The sequence below is a fragment of the Chrysochloris asiatica genome, unplaced genomic scaffold (genome assembly GCF_000296735.1).
Source record: "Chrysochloris asiatica unplaced genomic scaffold, ChrAsi1.0 scaffold00078, whole genome shotgun sequence".
Classification (NCBI taxonomy): Eukaryota; Metazoa; Chordata; class Mammalia; order Afrosoricida; family Chrysochloridae; genus Chrysochloris; species Chrysochloris asiatica.
Genome location: NW_006408596.1, coordinates 545,644 through 568,045, shown reverse-complemented (window position 1 = coordinate 568,045; position 22,402 = coordinate 545,644). Strand labels below are relative to the sequence as shown.

General features: G+C 56.4%; 1 protein-coding gene across 3 annotated transcripts in view; it reads right to left on the bottom strand.

The window, feature by feature from the left end:
* NCOR2 (nuclear receptor corepressor 2) overlaps positions 1-22,402 on the bottom strand; it is a 113,535-nt gene that overhangs the window by 19,184 nt on the left and 71,949 nt on the right. For 2 of the 3 annotated variants that reach the window (XM_006865362.1, XM_006865363.1), the window contains exons 18-26: positions 16,380-16,527; positions 11,614-12,217; positions 7,995-8,121; positions 6,750-6,903; positions 3,450-3,614; positions 2,565-2,704; positions 2,095-2,197; positions 1,889-1,993; positions 1,543-1,646 (exon numbers count right to left, since the gene is read on the bottom strand). In XM_006865362.1, coding sequence (XP_006865424.1) covers positions 1,543-1,646; positions 1,889-1,993; positions 2,095-2,197; positions 2,565-2,704; positions 3,450-3,614; positions 6,750-6,903; positions 7,995-8,121; positions 11,614-12,217; positions 16,380-16,527 — 1,650 coding nt within the window. Of the gene's footprint in view, positions 1-1,542; positions 1,647-1,888; positions 1,994-2,094; positions 2,198-2,564; positions 2,705-3,449; positions 3,615-6,749; positions 6,904-7,994; positions 8,122-11,613; positions 12,218-13,645; positions 13,697-16,379; positions 16,528-22,402 lie in introns of all 3 variants that reach the window. The other variant, XM_006865361.1, reaches the window with a different exon arrangement.

Below are 22,402 nucleotides of genomic sequence, written 5' to 3'. Positions count from 1 at the left end.
CAGCTCCAGGTACGCACATGCGCGTGCTCACAGGGATGGGTCCACCAAGTATGTGGTATCATAAAGAGGCGCTTGAGCCCCAACAACACAGCTCCACACAGTGCTCTATGTACACAAACTCATCCACTGTTAACCTAAAGGTTGGCGTTGGTTTGAACCTGCCAGCCACACCGTGGGAGAAAGACGCGGCTATCAGCTTCTATAAAGTGTCCATCTTTGGAAACCTCACTGCGCAAGGCAATTCTGTTCTGCCACGTGGAGTTGCTCTGAGCCAGAAATAGACTCAACAGTGCCCCCACACCATGGGGTAGACACCAATGCCAGCCTCCACCGAGCATACAGATGGGGAAACTGAGGCCCAATGAGGTGCAGTGTTTTCTGGGGAGCAAGGCTACAATTTGGGGCCAGGGGGAGGCAGTCGTCCCAGAGTTGGTGGCCCCACCACTGCACTGTGTGAGTGCCTGGCATCCAGCCATCAATGGACAACTGGCGGGGACCCCGGGGTTCCAGCCCCTGGGCTGTGTGACCAGGTCTTTGTTTTCTAAAATCCAGTGAGACGTCGTCTTGGGGCAGACACTGAGAGTTTAAAGTCCAGAGCAGGCCTCTCAACCTGGGCCCTACTGACATTGTCAGCTAGACAATGCTGGGCTGGGGGCCATCTTGTGTGTTGGGGGATGTAGTCAGCTTCCCTGCCACTACCCACCTGATGACGGCAGCGCCCTCTATGTGGGGAAACCCCAAAATGCTCCTAAGCACTGCCCAGTGTCTTGTGTGAAATAATTGTCCCTGCTTGAAAACCAGCGCTTAGAGGTGGGACCTACCAGAGAGCACAGCCAATCACGGCTGCCTTGGCTTTCAGAGACTTCAGTGTGCGGGGTCACGCCCTCAACCAAGATGCTGTGTGACCCTGCCCAGTTGCCTGCCGTCTCTCAGCCTCCATTTATAAAACTCCCATTCAAAGTCTCCTGGCACACACAGGGTTCCCAAGCCCCAACGGCTCTCTTCTCTTTCAATGATTCAAGAGTCAATCAAAACTGGGGTCTTGAGTGTGCAGAGCCCACCAGAATGAGACACACCTCAAGGAACTGGGAGCAATTGGTGACTCCTGAGGTCTATCCCAACGCTTGGCTCCCGATGAGGGGCAAAGATGTCAGACTTGAGCACGCTCCCCAAACTTTTCAATGTAAATCCCTGAATTAGAATCTCTGCAAAGACTGGGTATGCTGCTGTCAAGAGGAGCTGACTCACAGCAAGCGAGGATGGAGGAGAGTTGCCCCACAGGATTTCCAAGGCTCTGATCCTTACCAATGTGGCCGGTAGATTCAAACTGCTGACCTTTAGGTTAACAGGTAAAGGCTTAACCACTATGCTACCAGGGTTCCTTCCTCTGCACACTGTGGCACAAACAGGGGTTACTTTAGGTGACACCCCAGGAAAGCACAGGCTCCCTGACATTAAGCGGGAAAGGCGACCACCAAAGGCAGCCTACGCAATACCACTGCACTACCCAGCTGACGCCAGATGGCCTCCCGCGCCACCTACGTGTGTGATGGAGCCTCGGTAGGTGATGAGGCTCTCCACCGGTGCCCGTGTGCTGGGGGTGCCTTTGCTGATGCTACCTCCTGGAACTGAGCCCAGAGATGTCCCTGGAAAACACAAGGCACCATCCTGAGAGTCAGCCCGACTGTGCCCTGGTGTCCCATGCTCCCATATCACAAGGCACACCCATACACACTGTCTGGAATCCAGAGCACAGGGAGGGGATGTTCCTGTGTGGATCCCACAGGAGCGAGAGCAGAGGGCGGGCCATGGAGAGGAGGGGCAGAAGGGTGGGCCATGGGGCAGATACTCAAGGGTTTAAGCAGTGGGCCAGGACCTGAAGCCTCACCTCTCAGCACAGATGTCTCTTGGGCTGTAGGGACCCCCAGGCTTTCCGGTGGCCCTGCCTGGCCGCGTGGCGACAGCTCTTCCTGTTTCACACTACTGAAGGGCACTGGGGGAGGGCCAGAGGGTGAGCCACAAGCCATAGAGTAGAATAAGGTAGGGCTGGGGCCCTCCCAAGCCGACCCCAGCACGGGGTCCCCAGCCCCTTACCCAGCTTCTTGGGGTCCATGGCCAGGGGCAACCCCATGGTGATGGGGCCCACAGGTGCCTTCGCATGCTCAGAGTACGGGACGTGCAGCTGGACCGACACACCCTACAACGCAGAGGTCGGGGGTCACCGGGGCCTTGTGGCATCCCTCCACCTGTGTCACCGTCTCCTGCAGCCTCCATGCAGTGACAACGTCACCTGGCTGGGCTGCGTATGTCCCAAGGTACCGCCTGCTCCCCACGCACACAGTTTCGATCTTCCATCACACAGATGGGTAAACTGAGGTGGGAAAGGGGCTCAGCACTGTTCCCGATGTCACACAGTCTAGGACACCCCCCATGGGGCCACTACCAGTCTGGTACAGCCAGCTCGGGCCCCAGTGAACAGGAACGACTCAGGACCCCCAAAGACCTTGCTGGTCACACCTTCCAATGTGCCCATTTTACAGATGGGGAGATTGAAGCCGACTCACCTGGGAGAGGGCACCCAGGGGCCTCTCGAGGACGCTGGGGTGCTTGGTGGATGAGATGAGGGGTGGTGGGTTGGATATGGCGGGTGGGCGAGGAAGCACAGGCCGAGCACCGTCATGGAGGCCCAGGGGCAGCGGGTGACCTGAGGAAACACATCTGTCCATCAGGGGGCCCAGAGCAGACAGCCCCCTCCCAGCGCCACTACTCTCTACCTCGTGTCCCTGGAGTCTCTGCCCTTCACCTAGGCCACGACCCCAACTCTCACCTGGACACCTACCTGGCCCCCTGACAACCCAAAGCCCTCACAGGAACCAAAAGGTGTTTTAGAGTCCTCTAGCTCATGCCCTGCCCTACTCTAAACCTTCTACGGTTCCCCACTGTCCCCAGGATAGTTCTGCCCAACATGGTGTCCAGTCACCTGATGTGGCTGCCCTCCCACCCCCAAGTGGTGACCCAGGTTCCCTGGGCACCAAGCTTCGTCCGGGCAGCAGGTCCAGTTTCTCGAGCTTCGCTTGCTCTTTTCCTGTCCCTGGACCTTTGCCCAGGCTGCTGCTGACTGGCCGAACCTTCCCCACTCTCCTCCAGCTCTTTGACTATGCCTCCGTGCATGACTAACCTTGGGGTCCCGTTACAGGGCTGAGATGGCAAATCCAGGCAGCTCAGCTGCTGCTCACCACAGACTCACCTCTACCTGCTCTTCTCAAGCTCAAACACTGCCTGTGGCTCCCTGCTACCCGTGGCTTCAACCCCAATCCTGGCATTTCCTAAGTCACGAGATCCCCTGGATTCTTGCCACTGACCAGACCGCCCTCCCACGGGGCTGCATCATACACTGTGTACTAAGTGAGGACAAACAGTCAGAACTCAATGAGTGTGAGGATACTCACCAGATGGGGCATAGGAAAAGGCCGAGGGGTCCTGGGCATGCGGAGAGGCCTTGATCACCTCCCGGGGGGGCACGGCAAAAGGCAGCCCAGGTGTCCAGCAGGGGGTTTCGGGGGACAGCTTCTGACCTTCGGCCGAGAAGGCTGGGAAGAACACAGGCTTTTCTGCTGAGAGCAGGGAACCTGGTCAGGCTACTTCCGGCTCCCTGGGGGACCCCACAACCAGGCCTCAGGACTGAAATTCACCCCGGAACCTCCACTTCGCACATGGTGGGCATCTTCCAGGGTTGGTTGAGGCTCTCAGATGTCTGGTGGTCAGACAGGCAAGGGCCCTCCACACCCAACCCCACGGGGCCTCACCTACGTTTGTAAACTCAGCTTCATCTGAATGGTCAGAGTCTGCCAATCAATTACTGCCCATGGCAGGGGCTGCAGCAGGGCCATGTGGGTGGCAAAGTAGAGCCTACTGGCAAGTTCACAGACCCCTACTCTGTACCTGAACCAGGGGTCAGCAATGCTTTAGTGGTAATGTGCACTGGTGGGGTCCTCCCTAGACCCCACCTGAGCCGCAGCCCCAGACACATACGGATCACATCAACTCCAGGGCAGCCACTGTTTGCTGAGCACACACTGCGAGCCAGGCTCTTGGCCTAGTCCCCCACCACCTCAGCACCAAGCTCCTAAGGAGGTAGGTGGCTGCTACCCCGCCCTTCTTACAGACGGCCTAATGAAGCACAGATGTAGCACAAGATTCAGCCACAGCCACCAGCAAATATCTGTCCAAGATCTGAACCCTCAACATCCTGACCCAACCCATTGCAAGAACACCATGACCATAGCAAGTAGTGCTCTGCTTGCACACGCTCTGCCTACTGTAAATCATCATGACACACTATAGGCACTGCCTAAAATTGTCCCCACTCAAGAGACGGGAACACTGAGGCCCAGAGGTCACCTAGCCCAAGGGAGTCAGGCTGCGAACTGTGACCTTAACCATTACCACTGAGCTATGCTGCTTGGAGGAGGGCACCGTTCCCAGGTTCTTAGGTCTGGGGATACCTGGTAGGCATAGCTAGGGGTCAGGGACTTGGGTCTGTCCTCAAAGGGTTCCTTCTGCTAACCTCCTGCCCTCGGCTGGAACCTGTCCTAAGCGTGCCCTGTTCTCTAAGACTGTTCCCAGGGACCATAACTAGGCAGGAGGGACGATGAACAGATTCGAAAGGGCTGTCAAGAAAGCAGGGATAGATTAGTGATGCCTGATATGGGCACAGCCGACAAGCGCTGCACACACTCCACTCTCCCAACTCTATGGTCCTTCATGTTCCATGGCCGCCTGGTGAGACTGGCAGAACACAAGGAGTGACTTACCACCTGTCTCTAATGGAGACATAACTCTAGATCAGGCTGGTCTAGAACACTGGACTCTGCCAACCAGCCGTGTGTGTCTGGCCGTGCTAAGGGTTGGGGAGAACCTTGAGGTGGGAGGGGGGTGCTAGCCTTGGGTCCAAGGAGCAATCGGCTTCCTTTGGCCCAGAGATGTCAGCTATATATGCCCATGCAGCCCTGCGGGCAGCCCAGACAGCAAGTGCTCCATGCTACTCATGTACCCTGCAGGCAGCACTGGTCCCTCGGCCCACTTTGGCAGGTGCCCGACTCCCCAAAGATAGCCCAGACCTGTTCAAAATCACAGAGCCAAGCCATCTGGGCTTCTTGGTTTGCATTCATTTCCGGTTTAAACCTTCCCATCTTTCCAGGTCAGACCTGGTGTCTAGTCCTCACTCCAGGAGCTGAGACCCGTGTAGGTGGGAAGATGGGGAGCCTCCAGGGGACGGGACAGCCCTCCCTTGCCCCCCCTAATAATGGACCATCAGCAAGTCACTTGGCTATGCCTCCAAAGCCAACTCCTTTACTCCCATTTCCACCAGAGGTGACTCCTGTCTAACTCAGGACCTCCTGCCCTCGCCCCGTGCTTGTGGTGGTGTTGGCGGTGTGCCAACCCAGTAATCAAATCTTTACAAGAGCAGAAAGCCTCATCCTACTCCCATGGAATGACTGATAGTTTCTAATCGCTGATCTTGAGATTAGTAGCCTGACTTGGAACCACTACGCTATCAGAGCTCCTTTCAACCCTGTAATCCTCAACAACATCCAGAGAAAAGAAAGACAGAAAGACAGCTTCCCAAAGGAGGAATCCGGTCACTATCCACCCTCACTCACATAATGCCCACACTGCCCACTACTATACCACCCCATCTCCTCCTCTGCCCCCTCCCCTGCCCACCCCACCTTCCTGTAATGCAGCGACTTCTGAAGTTCAAGTGCCAGTTTCTGCTCCACATGCTGAGGGCCCACCCCACAGAAGACCCAGTCTCACAGCCCAGCAGTGTGGCTGTCACCGGGGTTGGCCAGTAGCCCGTGTAGGTGTCAGCCCATACTTCCTACAATAGGTGGAGGGAGAGTAGGTGGGAGTCTGACAAGGCAGGTGGATTAGACGGGGAGTACCAGGTGGGCTGGGGCACTAGTGGGAAGCATGAACCTCCTTCTTGGGGCCACCTCTGCCCTTTGTCCTCTGACGTGCCCAGCTCATGGCCGCAGGCCAGCCTAGCTTTCTAGAGACACAGACTGAGGACTCATGGCTCCTGAGCCTGTCCTTAAGAGGTTAGGGGGTGCCTGGGCTAACCGGAGGGGACCCTGGCCCAGCCACACCTCCACACTGCTAATGTCCTCCACCGCCAGTCATGCTCATGTGGAAGGGTGCCTCTTGGGGACATGGGCTCAGAGTCTCCTGGTCCAGTGGGGATTGGACAGAGAGGCAATCCGGGAACAGGAAGCTAGGCCCCGCCCGTCTCCTGACCTTGATCTTCTCCTAGTGCCAAGAAGATCCAAACAGGGCAACTGAGGTCACATGGCTGCCTGGGAAGTCGCCCAGTGCCCTCGGCAGTGGGGAGTTCCAGGCACAGAGCCTGACCCAGAAGGGCTGAATCACACCGCCTCAGTCAGGCCAGACACACTTCCGTGTACACACAGTGCTTCCAACAACACTGAAAAAGTTTTCGATGTCAAACAACTGGGAGGGCGCTCATGAGAAGACAGATTACTCCGGAAAAACCACTAGGCGGATAGTTCCACACAAAGAGGCTTGGCTGAAGCTGACTTCCTCTCGTCTTCAATTCGCCCAAGTCCCCACCACTCCCTGCTGTCTCACACCCACCATCGACCTGGCAGCAGCTGCTCAAAACTCAGAGACATCTGGTTCCAGGGCCCCTCACAACCCAGACCCCTTAGTCTCTGGGACACGCTTACCGTCCTTCTCAGTGGGAGGTGCGGGGCTCCTGCTTCTGCCTCGAGGGCTGCTGCTGGGAGGCTGGGGGGCATCACTCTCTGGCTGCAGGTGCTGTGGGGGGGGTGGGGCTGGGGGTGCCGCATCTTCCCGGGGGGGCTCATGGGCTTTAGTGACCTGCGGAGAGAAACAGGGAGAAGAGGGCCCAGGTCAGGGTAAGCTCCTGCATCCCATGTTGACCAGCCTGGACAAAGAAGTGAGGCAAAGGCACACTGACCAGTGGCAAGGATGAGCTGGCGTCCAGAAGGTAGACCCATCCCAAGACCCCCTTTCTCCCTCCAACTCCATCCTCTACACCTCAAAATCTGCCAGAGAAACAGGCTTGGCAGCCCAAGGCAGCACCAGGAGCCCACCACCCAGGGGGACTTGTTGGGGTCTTTCAGGCCAGAGGCCTCAGATACTCTTAGAAGCCCAGTGCCACCTGCACTTCCAGGCTCCTGAAACTCCCAGAAGGACCTTCACAGGGCAGAAACGAGGCCTGGGGCCCCATCCTCCTCTTGCAGTAAGAATACCCCAGCAGCTGAGAGGTCTGGGGCATGAGGGGCTGTGTGCAGCTGGGGAGGAGCTCAGGAAGCTATTGATGGCAGCTGCTAGCTCCGGGGACACTGATGAGGCGTGGGGGTAACGAGGGGGCGCATGCAGCTCCCATCCTGGCTCCCTGCTCCCTTAGCCTCAGCGCCCTGGGATTTCTCAGGAAACAGAGCAGGGAGGGAGGACAGTGAGTGGACACAGGTGGAGCCCAGCCACCTCAGCTGCATGGTGGCCGGTGGACAGGAAGTCAGCATCAGGCTGCTTCCTTGCTCTGCAAGGAGCCCCAGGGTGGGTCAGCAGGTATGAAGGGGGAACAGTGGGAGATGGTGGGGAGTCCAGCACTTAGGATGGGGGAAGGCAGGGGAGCACTTACGATGGGGGCAAGGTGGGGGGAAGCACTTAGGATGGGGGAAGGTGGGGCAGCATTTACTATGGGGGGAAGGTAGGAGCAGCATGATGGGGGAAGGTGGGGGGAGCACTTAGGATGGGGGAAGGTGGGGCAGCATTTACTATGGGGGGAAGGTAGGAGCAGCATGATGGGGGAAGGTGGGGGGAGCACTTAGGATGGGGGAAGGTGGGGGCAGCATTTACATATACGATGAGGAGAAGGTGGGGGCAGCACTTACAATGGGGGAAGGTAGGGGGAACGCTTACGATGGGGGGAAGGTAGGGGGAACACTTACGATGGGGGGAATGGCAGCTGCCCGTTGCTTCAGCTGCTTCAGGTCCAATGGCTTCTGGCTTGAGGTGTGGGCTCTGGCATCCCCAGCGGAATTGAGTAGGCTGGGCCTCGGAGACAACAACCTGCATGTGAGGAAGTTGAGGGTCAGTACCAGGTGGCCGCAGCTCACAGCTGGGTCTCGGGAGGGGGCCCTGCCTCAGGCCTCAAGACCTGGAAAGGTCTAGAAGGTGCTGGAAAAACCAGTGAGGGCAGCCAGGAGAGCAGATGTGGTCATTTAGCCACTGTCCGCAGTGTCTCCCTAGAATGTTGACTGGACATTAGGGTGGAGGTGGAAACGGGCCGGCCACACCTAGGGGTCCCTCTGAGGTCCAGTTGCCACCCATCCAGATTCCCCAGGAACAAAAGCCACAGAACCAAAGCCTGGTCCCCAAACTCAGGCATCAAGCAGATGAAGCCACCCTGCATTTAAGGCATTTGGAGAGACGACGCCTCCTACAGACCTGGGAGGCTCAGGCCCCACAGCAGGCAGGACCAGGGAACACAACCATGTCAACACATAGCCTAGGTTTCTGAAGAAGCCCACGGTCCCACATATCTGGAGCTGAATGCAGGGACTGTGGCCAGTTTGGGGGGGGCAGAGGGGATGGGCTTGGCTGCTCATCACACTGCCTGGGTTAATCAGCAGCAGTAAGAGGATATCAACCATGTGCCCAGAATCCCCTGGGGCAGTGGTCTGTGTGCTGGCTGAGGTCAGGCAAGCTCAGGACTATGCAGTGATGGGAACACAGCTCCCATGGCCCACAGCCCCTTGCTACACTTCACTGACCATGCCTTGCAGGCACTGGTGGCCCACCTGCATCCGTCACACGTTTGGTGGAGTGAGAAGAGAAAGACAGCCGACATGCCTGCTGAGTGCCCACGGCTGCTGGTGGGGACGACCAGAATGAGGACATGCTGACCTCTCCTGCCAACCACTCCTTCCCTACGGCTATTTTACACCACCACAACTTCACCTATCCTACCTGGCTCGTGGCCCAGCCACCACCCTCCAGCCAAGAGTTCCAGCCCGAGCTACCACGTCCCCACCGACCTCAGCATGCCCACCTCCCACCACGCGTCTCATCTTGTGTCCACTGTACTCAGAACTGTCACCTCATGTCACCAAGCGTCTTCCACCCAAACCATTTCTAGTTCTCAATGCTAAGGACATATTCGCAGCCCGCTGGCAATGTCTTCAAAAGGCAGACGGAAGAACTCCCAAGAGAACGGAAAATGGGGGCCCACAGAGAAACCAAGCGGCTGACCAGTGTAGCACACACGCTCAAGAGTTGATGCAAATGCAGAGCGCCCCTAGGGGCAGAGCAGGGCTGCCTTAGAGGTCCTAGGCATCACCTTTCCAGACACACATCACCCTGGAAGGTTCGAACCACTGACGCTTGGGCTGGCAGCCGAGCGCTGGACCTGCCGCACCACCAGGGCTCCTTGAATGCAATACTATTTGCACTGACCGTCACCACAACACAGACGGAGCCTGAACGCACCAAACTGCGTGAAAGCAGCTGGTCACGAGAATGGTCAGCGTATCTTAATCACAACAGATAATTCCACTTTGTGAAAGATGAAGAACAGCTGAGGCCACAGACAGAGAGCAGACCCCTGCGACTAAGAGGGCTATGGGCTATGTCCAATGAGAACCAGGGAGGTGGCAGAAAGCAAACACTTCAACTAAGCACCTACTATACAACACCTGGCTCTGATTATCAACTCCCTGCTCTTGACCAAAGAGGGGAACATGTACACACATTTTGCAGATGAGAAAACTGAGGCTGGGGGAAGGGACTTGCTGGAGTCTCTAGGACATGGAGTTGGGGAAGGGCAGCAGGCCAAAGGCCTTGAGATTGAAACCACCACCTCTGGCCGTCTGCCAACACCACTGCTGGGGAGAGTGGTGTGCAAAAAGTGGCAGAGAGTGAGGGGGTACATTTCCCCCTCAGTCTTTGGAGCAGCAGGGGGTGGCTGACACTATACAGAGTGCGGTGTTTACTGTGCCCACGCTGCCAGCCAGGATGGCTTGGACTTCAGGGTGTGTAGTGACACATCTCTTGTGTCCTCTGGTGCCCGCCAGGCCTGGGGGACAGGGGCGGGGGGGTGGCAGGCCTCCAACAGGAAGAGGTCAGCAGGCTGGTCAGAGTCCAGATGCTCGGGGGGCAGGGGGGAAGTATCCCTCTAAGGGCAAGAGGACCAGGTGTCTCCTTCCTGGGAGTTAATAGGGTACACTCGGGGAAGGGTGAGGGGTAAGTCCTGGGCAGGGCAGTGGGAGGACACGGGTGCTGGGGAGCCTCAGATCTGGCCCACGGGGCCTAGAGGGTGGGGTGGGATCAGACTCCCAGCTCCCCAGCCAGGCCTCAAGTGTCTCCTGAAAGCAGGTTCGTCAGCATGGCTGCCTAGGAGCTCTGCCAACGTGTTTCCATGGCACTTCCCAGCAGCCAGCAAGAGCCTGTCTGTCCTGACCCCATTACCCAGGAATAAGCAGAGTGCATCGGCCAGCCTGGCTGCCCGCCTCCCTGGCAGCCCTGAGAGCTGTTTTCTGAACTGCCCCCATCCCCCCCAGGAGCCCACGGGCCGGGTCTTGGCACATCAGAGTCCCCCTGGGCCATCCGCGCTTGCACACTAACTGGGCGCGGCTCTCAGCAGCAGCAACAGCCCAGAATGATCTGCATGACGCTGGTTTTCATATGGAATGTTCTAGAACCCGACATTTTAAGAGTCCCGGAGGTGAATCACAGGGCAAAGGACCCGTCAGATATGAATGCCAGATTTTCCTCCCTCTCGCTCTGCCCTGAACTTTTCCAAGAGATGAGAAAACAGAACACACTGTTTTCAGTCAAAATACAAATGACGAGGCCGCCCTGCCAGAGACAATTCTGAGCCATCCGGACGGGAGCTGGGCGCTAAGGACACTAACATGCACCACTCTCAGTTGTCTGGGTCTGGACGGGCAGCCCCAGGGGACATCAGCATTCCCAGGGCTGTGGGCTGAGCCCCATGCCCACAGCAAACGACAGAACCAAGAAACAGAGGAACACGGGAATTTCGGTGCCCAGGCAGGAAGGCACGAGGGGGCCTCCTGATCACTGAAGCCTGGGTAACTGGGGCAGAGCCCTTGGTGGACAAGAAGGGCTGCTAGAAGTCTCCTGACATTACTTCCCCATCTCCAAGTCCAGATCTGAGCAGGAGCCACCCTGCCGGGCTCTCTCCACTGCTCTCACCCCATGAAGCCACCCCTAGGTGACACCTTCCCGGTGAACCAATAACAGCCTATGGCAACACCCCCTGCCCCCCAGCTTAGTGAACCTCGTGAGACCAGGCCCTGGTTAGCTGTAGCCACCCTGCCTGCTGCTCATTCACTCCCACCGAACTTGTTCCCACCCTGGGCCTTCCCGCTGCTGGCCACACTTTCCCCCTGGATCCCACTGTGGCTACCCAGGTCTCTGCTCCTCCTTGGGGAACCTGACTCATCTGCAGCTGACATCCGAGGGGACCCTGTATCTCCGAGGGCAGGTGGTGCAGCCTGTTTGTGACTGTCCCGTCAGTGGTGTGCGGAGCTGGCTCACCTGCTCTTGTCTCCCCCCTCAGTCTCGTCGACCTCGTCCGCACTGCACGTGGCACTGGAGTCGCTGTCCTGAGGGGCACCTGAACCTTTTGCTGTGGCAGGTTTGCTGTTGGGACCTCCGCCCTCCTTCTTCTCAGTCTTCACAGCCCCCTCAGGCACGGCCTCGGCAGTCCCCTCCACTCCCTGGGCCCCCTCGTGAGTGTCCTCCTCCACCTCAACCTTGCACTCCACTTTGCACTTGACCGGCTCCTCCGGAGGCAGCTCTCCAAGCTCCTCTGTCTTCCCCGTGTCCACGACCCGCTCCTCTGCCACAGGGGGCTTCTGCTCCTCCCCCTCTTCGGCCGGGGTGGTGGCCAAGGCCTCGTCCTCCTTCTCCTCCTTGGGAGCCGTGGGGGTGGGCGATGGGGGTACCAGCGGGAGCGGGGGTGGGCCAGGAGGTTCGGTGGCGGCTGGGGCATCCTCTGGCGGTGGGGTTGGCGGTGCAGGGAGGGGAACATCGGCCCCCGGGGTGAGTGAGGGCTTGGGCCCGTTCTGCCCAGTGTCCTTGGCGGCCTCCGTGCGAGGTGATGGGATGCTCTCGGTGTCGGAGTTGTTGTTGATGGCGGCTGTGGAGAGAAAAGGGTGGGGGTGAGTGACCAGCTGGGGGGTGGCACCCTCTGGGACCCTTTCCCAGACCCAACCCTAGGTGCTTCAAGAGCCTGGGCACTGCCTCAGCACCTGAGTCCACACCTGGGGACCTCTCTGGTCTGCAGCAGGGAGCCTGCTCGGCCGACAACCTTCCCCACAGAACCCCAGAGCCTAGCGGTCTCATGACCTCATCCCTGATACCTGGAAAACCCAACAGAACCAGAGGGGTGGGGACTCGGGGGGATGCGTGCTTCTGTCTGAGCCCCCACCCTGCCCCTGATCCTAACTGACTATGAGGTCTTAGGATACTTAGGTTACCACGCGGGCTTCATGTTCCCCTTTTAGATGGATAAAGCCTATGGGTGTGACAGCACAGGGTAGAAAGGACCATCACCACCGTCACAAGGGCTAGGGAGGAGACCGCAGGACGACAGTACAGCCCAAGTTAGATGGAGCCATAGTGGTTCTCTGCAGACGTGGTTTCCACCCAGGGCCAACTCAGAGGAATGCTATTCACAAATCCAAGTCTGTCAACCCTCATGAGCACTCCACAGAAACACACGTCTTCACGTCTCTCTGGTGTGGCACTGGAGCATCACCACTGGACTGGGAACCACAAGGTCAGCGGTTTAAACCTACCAGCTGCTCCTCGGAAATCCTACACAAAGTCCCTGTGAGTCAGAACCGACTCGACAACACTGAACAACAACATCGACGTCTCACTTTCTCTCTAATCTCCCTCCTGTTGGTTCTCTGTCTCTGGAGAACCTGCTCCATGCATCCTTTTCCTCCCAGAGCCCGGTACACAGAGGGATACACTGAGTGCTGATGAAACAAACGTAGGACTGGCACAAAGCAAGTGCTGACTAATCAGGTGTGTGCCTGGTATGCAGGTGCACATTGAAGTGCTGACTGAATGCATGTACCATGGGTGGGGACACACTGTGGGGACACAGTGCTGACTAAAACAGTGCATGCCTTGGTATACAGCAAGTACACAGTAACTGAGGACTGAATGTGAGTGTGCTGGTATACAGCAGGTGCACATAAAGGCACACTGAACACATACGCACAGCCAGAGGCCTGGGGCCTTAGACAACACCCTCACATCCTTTTGGGGGCTCAGTCCGCAGTGTCCTGTCAAATGAGAACATACGAGCCCCTGGCACTCACTGCTGAGATCAAACCAGTGAGAATCATGGTAAGAACACAAGTGAAAATCCACAGAAGGGCTGGGTCGGGTTGGATGCAAGACAGGGAACAGCATGGGGAACACACACTGAGCTGCAGAGGGCATGCAGAGGCAGCAGTGACAACAGCACAAATGGCGATAGAAAAACAGAGGACAGGGGGCCTCAAGGGCTCCCACCCCCACCCCCACCCCCAGGCCAGCGGCCTCATCGTACCTGGCGCGCTGCAATCCCCTCTGGGCACCTCACTCTCAGAAGCATGTAAGGCTAGAAGGAAGTTAGAGAAGAGTTAGAAGCCAGCAGGCAGTGGGGTGGGGGTGGGGGTGGGGAGTGGAGCCCATAGGTACAAGGGGGACCTACAGTGGCTTCCAGTGGTGGCTCCCCTGCCCCAAACCCTGAATCCGGGGATGGGCGTGGCCTCACCCAGCAGGTCCCAGGTGAGTGGAAAGTAGCTGTCTATGGTCTGACCAGCCCATCTAAGGACTAAGTGAGATGGGGGCGTGGTCTGCATCCAGGCTCCCAGGACACCTGGGGCTGGTGCTGACCAATAGGTGCACCCCTCAGATGCAGAGCCCAGGCCCTCATTCTGGTCAAGCAAGGCTACTCCTGGCCCTGAACGACCACATGTGTGGACAAGGACACTGAGGAGCAGGGAGCTGCAGCAGTACAGGGCAGGGTTACAGAGAGAGAGCCAGTCCAGTCCTCTCTGCTGGGCAGTCCTGTCCTGTCCTGTCCTGCCCAAACGATGACTCAGCTAGGCTACCCACTTCATCTCAGTTTCTCCATCCACAAAGTGGGCACCTGTTCTGTTGGCTATCAGTGTGCCTGTTGGCCCTTTAAGGACTAGAGGTGCCCCAAGGACTGTGAACATCTCTACCCCAACAAGCCCTTCCTAGAACCTGCATTCTTCCCAGGCCCCAGGGCAGCTGATGCTATGGGGTGGGGGGCACATCCCTGGAGCCCAGTTCACACACAGTATGCGCTGCACACAGGTGAGATCATGGAGCGCAGAGCTGCACAAGTCAGCTCCGGAGCCAGGCTGCCAGGGCCCACCCCTCTCCCTCACTTTCCTCCTCTGTACAGTGGGAACAAGAGCAGCTGCCCCCAGGGACTGCAAACCTCTTCCTTGGTGTCACTAGTACCATTATCAGACTCTGCGCGTTTCGCTGGCTTGTCTGAACAAGCGGTTCCTTCTCCCCTCAACCAGCTCACCAGCCTGGCCCAGACCACCACAATGCTTGCTGGTCCCATCCCCATGACGCTCTTTCTTTGTGTGGTCTTGGGCTCAATGCCTCCCCCTGCCTATTCCCGTCCCACCCAAACATCTCTGTCCAAGCTTCCCTCCTCCAGGCAGCCTTCCTTGATTCCCCCGGAATCCAGATTCCACCTGCCCCATCTAGGGCTTGGACCTTGAACCCAAGGGGCAAGCCCACCACAGGTGCAGAGGCAAATGCTGATTCCTGAGTCCACCGGTTCTGCACTGCTAACACTCCAGGAACACACTCTCCCAAGCCTCAGCGTCCTCATCTATGAGATGGGTCTAAGGCCCTGTGCTGCAGCTGGGGCCCAGGAGGTGAACGCAGTACTTTCTATCTAGCCTTGGGTCACATAGAGCTGAAGGAAGGATGACCACCACAGAACCACAGGAACTGTGGCCTTAGCATCCCTGAGTGACGGGAGGCTCATTACCACATACTTCTCCTGCTGGGCAACTTCTGTTCTGGTTTTCACAAGGAAGAATTTCCTTCTGAGCCTTCTGCCAAACAGATAGCCTGGCAGTATCTACAGAGGGGAGGGAATTTCTGTCCACCACCACCACCCCCGGCCCCCCAATGTCTCCTCTGCCTCTGGCTACAGACCCAGGGCCCCAAACAGGACAACTGGAGGGATCGGCCAGGCCTTAGGAAGACTTGGGCAAGAGAAACCCAGAGCTGGCAAGGAAGCAGGGATCAGCATCCCAGAGTCGTCTAACTTAAGATGTGGACCGAGAGGCCCGACTGTGCATCCAGGCTGTAGAAGGCAGCTCGCGCTGGAGCGTATCTGCAGGAGTGGGTTATGGAAGCACCTCTTTTCATGTTGTCAGAAAATGGGTACCACACTTGGTGGGCAGGAAGATGGGGGCAGCAGAAAGATGCCTAAATGAGGTGGGCGGGACTGAGGCTCCCTATACCAAGAACGGGAGGCTCAGCGGGGGCTGCTCTGCTCTCAGAGAGGGAGGAGTGTTAAGACAGTCGGGGTTGAGTTTTTCCAGGGTGGTGGGCGGGGTGGCAGGTCAAGAACTAGCTTGTCTTTCAGAGTGGGGATGCTAGCCAGTGGTCAGGCGGCTAGGGTCTAGAGTAGGCCATCTGGCTTCCTTTGTGAGTCTCCACACCCTCGTTATGAGGTGTTCTTCTGATCTACATGGGGGCCGACTCTACAGGGTAGGGGGTGATCATTTCATGTGGTCAACTCCCTTGTCTCACAGCTGACCACGTAGTCGGCCACTTCCTCCTCTCTCAGACTCCAGCTAAGATGAGAGCAGACAGCCTCGCTCCATGATCCGGGGAGTAGCAGCTCTGTGACTCTGTTTCCTCAAGTTTAAAGAGGAGACAGTCAGTAAGGAAAGCATGTGGCTTACCACCCCACCCAAATCTGGGGCACTTGGGAGTCAAACAGAGAAACCAGAAGCAATTGTGTACTGTTAGAAATCACTGTGGAATGACAGGTGAGTCTGTGTGTATTGGTCAGCTTATACAAGATTTCTGATCCAAACCCCATTTTTGAAAATAACTGTTCTCTCCAACTTGGCACTAGATAGGAGGCCAGGGCTGCGTTCATGGTGGGCCGGGGAAGATGGAGCAGGATAGCTTCTCTTCCAGGGCATGAAGCCCCAGGTGTGTAGTGGGAGAGGCTGCTAAGAGTGTCCACTCAGTTCCTGCCCAACACACCTCTGCTCCTCCCCAGCCCTTACCTTCCGTCTCCTCGGGCATCTCCTCCTCATTCCCACTCACACCAGACACCTCCATCTCCTCGTCTTCCACCACCGGTGGGAAGGCGGCCTCCTCGCTGGCGGCAGCCGGAGCTTTCTTCTTCTTCCTCCGGGCATTCCTCTCCTTCTCCTACAGCACAGGGCAGCGTGGGTTAGCGCCTGGCCACGCTGCCAGCCGAGGGACTCCCCGTGCCCACGGCCTTGCCAAAGCTGTGGACAGTGAGTGATCCTGGTCCCCCAGCAGCTAGCACACCCCATTGCAGTGGCCCCACATGCCAGCGGCTATTTTTACCAAAGGCTTTCTTCTTCCATCGCATCCCAAATACACCCCACAACAGTTCGGCTTGTCTGAAATCCTGATGTCCTTATAGTGTGGGATTTCTCTCTACCTGCAGCCCCTCCATGTTGGCGCTCCTAAGCAGAGCGGTAGCCCCCAACACCTCAGGGGACACGTCCTGCTGGGACCCATCATGAGGAATGAATGAATGAACCAATATTTGTTTTGCCCCTAGGGGACAAGTCAGCCTGAAAGTTTGTCATTTCATTTCAAGATTCCAACAAGAGTCCTGGCCTCAAAAGCTTCCCACCGGGGAACAGGCAGCAAACGTTAAGAGAAGGAAAGACTGGAAGGAAAGATGGCCCACAGGTAGAAGCAGAGCTCAGGGAGGCCAGAGGGTCAGGCACGGCCCCTACGTGATTGTGAGGGCGCAAGCCCAGGTGGAGGGCATTATGCACAAAGGCCCTGACGCAGGAGCTGACCCGCCGGGTGTGCTGAGGAACAGAAACACACTTTCACTTCTCCAAGCTGACCTTGAGCTCTGGCCAGCACAAGGCCAGGTGCTCAGGAGCCCAGCATGGCACCAGCACCAAGCTGTCTTTCTCTGACCACCATGTGTCTGCCTGGCTAGGTCGGTGTCTTGTGTCCCCTCTGCCCCTGTGCTGGGCCAGGGAGAGGCTCAGAAAGCATCTAGTGACACACGTGCAGAGGCATTGAGGACAGACAGCCTACTTGGCACACGGCTGACACAGAGCAGGGGTGAGGAAAAGATGACATCCACAACTCTCCGGGGTTCCCAGGTCCCCAGAAAAAGTCACCTCACTTCACAATCTGGCAAGGTCGCCTCAGGGGTGTCTCCTCTGTGTGGGTCCCCAGACATCACACAGCCTGAGATGGGATTATTCCGGGGCACAAGGGGCTCCTCAGCACACAGCACTGGAAACCCCATGAGGAAAGGGGAATCTCACAGAGATGTTGGTCACAGTTTCCGGCATCGGCCATTCGCCTGGGCCCGCCCAGCCCTGCCCCAAACTCTGAGCAAGCTTCCTCCCTGAGGTCACGGCTCCCGCCCAGAGGCACAAGAAAGTGGTGTGGCGTGTGGCTTCTGTGGGTGCAGCCAAGGGATCCCCCTTCTTCCTCAATCTATTTTTAGTGGATAGGGACCAGCAACAGGCTTCGTGGTTGGACGGGGAGCTTGGTAGCAAGTAGGGGAACCCCTGGAGCTTCACAGAAAAGAGGAGGCTCCCCTGGCTTGGGGAGCCCCACACCCCTGAGACCTAAGGTCTTCCCCAAGATGTAAGCCTGCCCCTAAGACTCAAGGTCCCCTCTAGGAGAGCCGATGAGCCCAATGAGAAAGGAAGGCCAACACCCAGAAATCCCCCTTCCCACTGAGGCTGAGACTGAGGAGTGTCCAAGGAGACCAGAGACAAGAGAGGCTTGTTCACAGCACCAGTTGTGGTGGTGCAGTAGTTAAGGTGCTGGGCCGCTAACTGAAAGGTTCTTGTCCTCTAGGGCTTGAAGACTACGGCCTTCAATTCAACCTCAAGGGAAAAAAAAATCCTCAACTGGACCAACAAGTAATATCACAATAAGAGAGAGACAAAAACGAAGTTATCATGGATTTCACTGTGCTTGGCTCCACAACCAACGGTCATAAAAGCAGCAGCCAAGAAACCAAACAGGGTGTTGCACTGGGAAAATCTGCTGCAAAAAGACTTCTTTAAAGTATAAAGAGTAAAAATGTCACTTTGAAGCCTGACCCAGGTCATCGTATTTTTAATCGCCTCATATCTGTATGTGACAGTTGGACCACGAATGAAGACTGAAAAACTGATGCTTTTGAATCATGGAGTCGGTGAAGAATTTTCAAACAGACTGCAGACTGCCAGAAGAAAGAACCAATGCGTCTAGGCTAGGATGCTCCTTACAAGCGAGCATGACCAGGCTTCATGTACTTTGGTCATATGTTAAGAAAAAGGGCCAGTCCCTGGAGAAGGAGGACATCATGCTCGGTGAACTAGAGGGTCAATGAAAAAGAGGAGGACCCTCAACAAGATGGACTGACACATTGGTTACAGCAATGAGTTCAAACACAGCGATCAATGATTTTCACGATGGGGCTGGAGTGGGTAATGTTTTGTTCTGTGGTACAAAGGGTCGCTACGGGTCAGAACCTAACAACAACACAGGGTTGTTAAGAGTTGGGGTCCACTGGATGGCAGTGAAGCCCAGCGGCCCTACAAAAGAAAGCCCTGGTGACTGGCTCCCACAGAGGACAGCCTAGAGCACCCCATGAGGCAGCTGTACCCCGAGGTCAGTAGGAGTTCAAGTCGACTTAACAACACCTAAGACACCTCCAGCTGCCAGCGTGGCCCAGGTATTGATTGATGTGCTCTAGGACGGGACACCAGGACGAGACACCACTTCCTCCCAGTCTCCAGGGCTCCCCCGGCACCCCTGCACCACCACAACCTCGCCTCCAACTCACATTGGCCTCCTTGTATCAACATACTCAGTACGTGCAGCCCCAGGGCCTGGGCCCTGGCCGCTTCCTCTGCCTGCACACGCTTCCTCAGAGAGCTGCAGAGGTCCCTCCATCCTCACAGAGGCTGACCTTGATGGCCCACTGCCTTGGAGTGGATTCCTAGTAACAGCGACCCCAGACAGTTTTCAGAGCTGTAACTCTTTACGGCAGCAGACTGCCTCCAGTTCCTCCTGCAGAACGGCTGGTGGATTTGAACAGGTGGCCTTTCAGTTGGCAGCTGAGCACTTAACCACTGCACCACCAGGGCTCCTTTCTCCTCGATTACCGACCCACTGCTGCTGAGTCTCTTGCAACTTTTGTTGTTGATGCTGTTGTCGAGTCAGTTCTGACTCATAGTGACCCTGTATAAGGTTTCCAAGGAGCGGCTGGTGAGCTTGAACCGCCAACCTTGCAGATCCAACTTACTTTGCAGTCCAGCGCATTAACCTATAGCGCCAACTCTGCTACACTGATAATCTTCATCGAAGCAAACCACCACATCTCTTCTCCCATGCAGCAGTCAAATGGGTTTGAACCACCGAACTTCTGGTTAGCAGCTGAGAGTTTAACTTCTGCGCCACCAGGACATCTATCTTCTTCTGATCAGCTCTTCTAACTCAGTCACCCCCAATCCCTCCCCACCTAGAACTCCTGCTCTGCCCCACCCCATCACAGTCTAACACCACCTGGTGCCATTTGTGCTGACCTGTCACTTGTCCCAGAGTGGTGAGAAAATGGGTTCCTGTCTGTTCACAGTTGCATGCCTGAGTGCCTAGAGCAACACCCAGCAGAGAACAAGCGCTCAGTAACCACTCATCTAGAAGAAGGAAGCTCACAGACCAGGACATGGCTCAGAGAACCGAAGACACTTGCCCAGGACCACTCAGCTGTCCTGAGTCCGAGCATTTGAATGCAGGGTGGATTTGGCCCCAGTCTCCAGGCAGCTTGGTAGCTTGGATGGAAACGACAGGCAGAGACTGTGAACACAGAAGCAGAGCTGACAACCTGGACCCACAGCGGTCAGTTGATGGTAAGTAACCTTTGGCCACATGGGGTGGGGAGGAAAGAAAACCCTGGAGAAGACATTGATGCCAAAGGTTACGTAACATTGAGGACCAATACGCTTCGCCTATTCGATGGCCTTGTGCTGACGTCAGCCAGGGCCCGTGTGAGGTAGGTGAGGCACTGCTGGTCCCTGGTTTCTCCTCTTTGTCCCCTGCTGGTCAAAAGCAACCCAGAAACAGCAGCAAAGCTCAGGGAAGATGGGCAGTCTTGAGTCCAGCAGCATCTCATGTACCTGCTTAAATACTCCAGTGACAGGGAGCTCACCCTTGCACCAAGGGCAGCCACTGCCAACAAGAGCAAACCCAGGTAGCCCTGGGAGTCACTCACCTGCTACCTCAAAGTTGCCCATGCTCACGGAGGATCTCTCTGCAGGCCTTGCCCTTCCCACTGTCCCGGGTCCCCTCTCTGTCCTACAGGACCAGTGGCCTCCCACAGGCTGAGGTCTTCCTGGAGTCCAGCCCTTTACTGGCCTCCACATCCCTGAAAGTGCTGAGCTAGGGGCTAGGGGTCTTCTTTATGAGCTTTGGCCTGTATCACTCAGATTGGGTTTTGTGGCCCTGTGTTCGGGCTGGGCTCCCCGGGCAGCGCAGGACTTCCACACAGAGCTCGCCTGGGTTTAACAACCTGCAAGAGGCTTCTCAGTTTTGGGGCCCACTTCCCCCTCCTGGGGCTCTTCTCCACTGAGTAACTCAGCCTGGCTAACAGATCCTGCCCACCCGAAGACCATCCTCCGTGATCCCAGCTTGGGATCTCAGGATCAGCTTGCTGTCACTGAGGACAAGCTGCCCCAGGCCAGCAGGTAAATCCTCCCCCTTAAAACATCTCAGCTGGCATACAGATGGCGCTCAATAAAGGCTTGTTGAACGAACAGAGTCATGTGAGCACCTCCTGAATGCAGTCTGAGGAGCAGGCATGATGCTCTCTACACACTTGCTCCACACTACGCCCCTAGGAAGCTGGTCCACGTCTTATACCAAGTACACAGCAGAAAACGGAGGCCTAGAGCAACACAGGCCATGTGCCCACGAGCACCAATGAGTAGGAGGTAGAGCTGGAGTACAAATGCATCAGTCCTAGAGCCCTGCTCAGCGCCACGCTCTCAGTCTGTCTCTCTGAATGAACGGATACAGCCTACTCATTTATCAGTCCACCGGTCATTCAGCGGTCTAGGAGCAGATGAGATGCACTCGGGTCCACTGACCCATGGGAACTTGACTTTGACCATTGGGGATCTGGCAGCCACAAGGACACCAGCATCCCCACCATCTGACTCTCCTTTCCAGGGTGTCAATGAGGGCCAGGTGCCAGACCTGCCCTCGCTCATTCCATTGTACATTGTTCCTTCTTGGTTTCATCTCATTCTACAGCGGGTAAAACTGAGGCACAGGGAGGAAAAGTCACCTCTCCAGGGCTGCAAAGCCTGGACTTGAACTCAGGTCTTCCAGGTCCAGAGTTCTGCTCTTAACCCCAGCCCTGCATGGCCGCTGCCTCAGACACCCTGGAGAAGAGGGGGGTTTGGTTCCAAAATGATGACAACTCCAGCCACAGTTCAGAGACTGTGGTGGCAGACGTTGCAGGGAGCCGGGTACCAGGCAGGCAGCGTTGTGTTGTCACTAGAGTCGCTAAGAGTCGGAAACAACTTGATGACACCAAACAAGACTAGCATTAACTGTTGTTGCTGTAAAAGTGGCTCCGAGTGGGGGTGGTGGAGATGGGACTATTAGTAGAACAAGTAGTAATAAGAATGGATGGAGTAACTGTAGCAACAGATGCAGTTACAATAGAAGGAGCAGTTGTAATAATACACAGAGGAGAAGGAGTGATAGGTCTGTGCACTCTGGCTGTAGAATTTATTTGAATCGACTTTTAGAAAAGACAAATGCATCCTTTTTCAGCATTATCTCCTTGCTTTTCAATACACTTTGTCCATCTGTCAATAAGCTTTGGTATTCCTTTATTTAAAAATGTTTTAGGCTGAGCTGTGAGCCACAAATGTACTGCTGCCTTCCCTTCTTCTTCAGAGGTGAATCTTTGTCCTCGAAGGGCTGCTTTCAGGAGATCAGAGGTGAAAGTCGGATGGGCCAATATCAGGACTAGAGGGAGGATATTTTAACACCTCAAAATGAAGACGGTGCAGAG